Source organism: Oxyura jamaicensis, assembly GCF_011077185.1.
Source record: "Oxyura jamaicensis isolate SHBP4307 breed ruddy duck chromosome 33 unlocalized genomic scaffold, BPBGC_Ojam_1.0 oxy33_random_OJ72470, whole genome shotgun sequence".
Lineage (NCBI taxonomy): Eukaryota > Metazoa > Chordata > Aves > Anseriformes > Anatidae > Oxyura > Oxyura jamaicensis.
The window spans coordinates 1-2296 of record NW_023305080.1 but is presented as its reverse complement, the minus strand read 5'-3'; the positions used below and the strand labels follow the sequence as shown (position 1 = coordinate 2296).

General features: G+C 67.9%; 1 protein-coding gene across 1 annotated transcript in view; it reads left to right on the top strand.

The window, feature by feature from the left end:
- LOC118158642 (ATP-dependent 6-phosphofructokinase, muscle type-like) overlaps nt 1–2292 on the top strand; it is a gene marked incomplete at its 3' end in the record, with an annotated part of 3255 nt that extends 963 nt beyond the window's left edge. The window contains exons 2-9 of the mRNA XM_035313314.1: nt 25–98; nt 264–561; nt 767–932; nt 1017–1061; nt 1159–1267; nt 1655–1750; nt 1847–1939; nt 2038–2292. Of these exons, the coding sequence (XP_035169205.1) occupies nt 25–98; nt 264–561; nt 767–932; nt 1017–1061; nt 1159–1267; nt 1655–1750; nt 1847–1939; nt 2038–2292 (1136 nt within the window). The remainder of the gene's footprint in view (nt 1–24; nt 99–263; nt 562–766; nt 933–1016; nt 1062–1158; nt 1268–1654; nt 1751–1846; nt 1940–2037) is intronic.
- Between the last annotated feature and the right edge of the window lie 4 nt (nt 2293–2296).

Genomic DNA, 2296 nt, shown 5'->3' with positions numbered 1-2296 from the left:
GGTGCCATTCTCCTCTCCCCGCAGGCATGAACGCGGCCGTCCGCGCCGTGGTGCGGGTGGGCATTTACACGGGCGCCAAAGTCTACTTCGTGCACGAGGTCGGTGCCCCCCCCCCCACCCCCCCTCCCCCCCCCCCCCCCCCCCCCCCCCCAGCGGGTGCTGTGGGGGGGGACCCCGCGGGGCCCCCCCCCCTGACCTTCTCAGCTGTAACCCAACGCCGCGGGGGCGAAGGGCCCCAGCCCGAAAATAACCCGAAACCGGAGCCGCCCGCTGGCACCCGCGCGGCGGGGAGCACGGCGCCCGTTTTCGGGGTGCCGGTGCCCGTTTTGAACGATGATTGTTTTCATTTTGGGGGGGTGGGCGCCCCCCAGGGAGGCACGGTCATCGGCAGCGCCCGGTGCCAGGATTTCCGGACACGTGAGGGGCGCCTGAAAGCCGCCCGCAACCTGGTGAAGCGCGGCATCACCAACCTCTGCGTCATCGGCGGCGATGGCAGCCTCACCGGCGCCGACACCTTCCGCGCCGAGTGGAGCAGCCTCCTGGCCGAGCTGCTGAAGACGGGTACGGCCCCCCCCCCCCCCCCCCAAAAACCCCCCCCCCCCCCCCCCCGTTGAGCTTTCAGCACCTTCCTTTAAGCGCGTTTTGCACAAAAATGTGCTTTTCCCCACACCGGGATTCGGGCAGTTTTGCCCCAAAGGGATGCTGACGGCGGGAGGGGGGAGGCAGCGGGAAGGGGGCGTCCCACACCCCCGCCACCCTTTTTTAGGGGGGATCACGGCGGAGGAGGCCAAGAAGTCGAGCTACCTGAACATCGTGGGCATGGTGGGCTCCATCGACAACGACTTCTGCGGCACCGACATGACCATCGGCACCGACTCGGCGCTGCACCGCATCATGGAGATCGTGGACGCCATCACCACCACGGCCCAGAGGTGACACGGGGACGGCCCCCGGCCCGGCGCCCGGCTCCCCGCTCCTTCCCCGCGGCGTAACCGGGCCCCGCGTCTCTCTCGCAGCCACCAGAGGACGTTTGTGCTGGAAGTGATGGGTCGGCACTGCGGGTACGTCCCCACGCTGCCTCTGGGAGCTGGATCCCGATGAAAAAAAGGGGAAAAAGCCCCAAACGGCCTCTTTTTCTCCCTCCCCCCCACCCCCCAGCTACCTGGCTCTCATCACCTCCCTGGCCTGTGGCGCTGACTGGGTCTTCATCCCCGAGTCCCCTCCCGAGGATGACTGGGAGGACCACTTGTGCCGGAGGCTGACGGAGGTAGGGCGGGCTCCGGGGGGGGTGCCACCTGCCTGTCCCTGTCCCCATCCCTGTCCCCATCCCTATCTCTAACCCCATTCCCCATCCCTGTCCCCATCCTTGATCCCACTCCGTACCTTTTCCTGTCCTTGTCCCCACCCCATCCCTGTTCTGTCCTTGTCCCTATCCCTATCTCCAACCCCATCCATTTTGTCCCCCTCTCCATCCCTGTCCCTGTTTGGTCCCCATCCTTGTCCCCATCCCCATCCCACCCCTGTTCCTGTCCCCATCCCTGTTCCTGTCCTTGTCCCCCTCCCCGTTCCCATCCCTATTTCATCCCCATCTCTGTCCCCATCCTGGTCCCCGTCCCCGTCCCTGTCCCCCTCCTCACCTCCACCTCCCCCCCAGACCCGCCTGGGCGGCTCGAGGCTGAACATCATCATCGTGGCCGAGGGCGCCATCGACAAGCACGGCAAGCCCATCACCTCCGACGATATCAAAAACGTAAGCGGGATGGCGGGGTCCCCATTTCCACACCCATTTTTGGCCCGGGGGTGGGGCTGGGCACCCCGTCCCCGAGCCAAACTCGCCGTCTTGCAGCTGGTGGTGAAGCGTTTGGGCTATGACACCCGGGTCACCATCCTGGGCCACGTGCAGCGCGGCGGGACGCCCTCCGCCTTCGACCGCGTCCTGGTAGGCGGCTCCGTCCCCCTGTCCTGTGCCGGTCCCAGCTGCGCGGGGCCGTGGTGGTATCCCTGTCCCCAACCCCATCCCCGTCCCTGTCCCCCCAGGGCAGCCGCATGGGCGTGGAAGCCGTCATGGCCCTGCTGGAGGCGACACCCGAGACCCCCGCCTGCGTCGTCAGCCTCTCGGGCAACCAGGCCGTGCGCCTGCCCCTGATGGAGTGCGTGCAGGTGGTGAGTGCGGGGACGGGGACACGGAGCAGCTCGGGCTGCTGCCATGCGAACCCGTCCGGCACGGTGCGAGCCCACCAAGCGTGGTGCGAAGTCGTGCAGCGCGCCGCAAGCCTGGCTGGCGTGGTGCAAACCC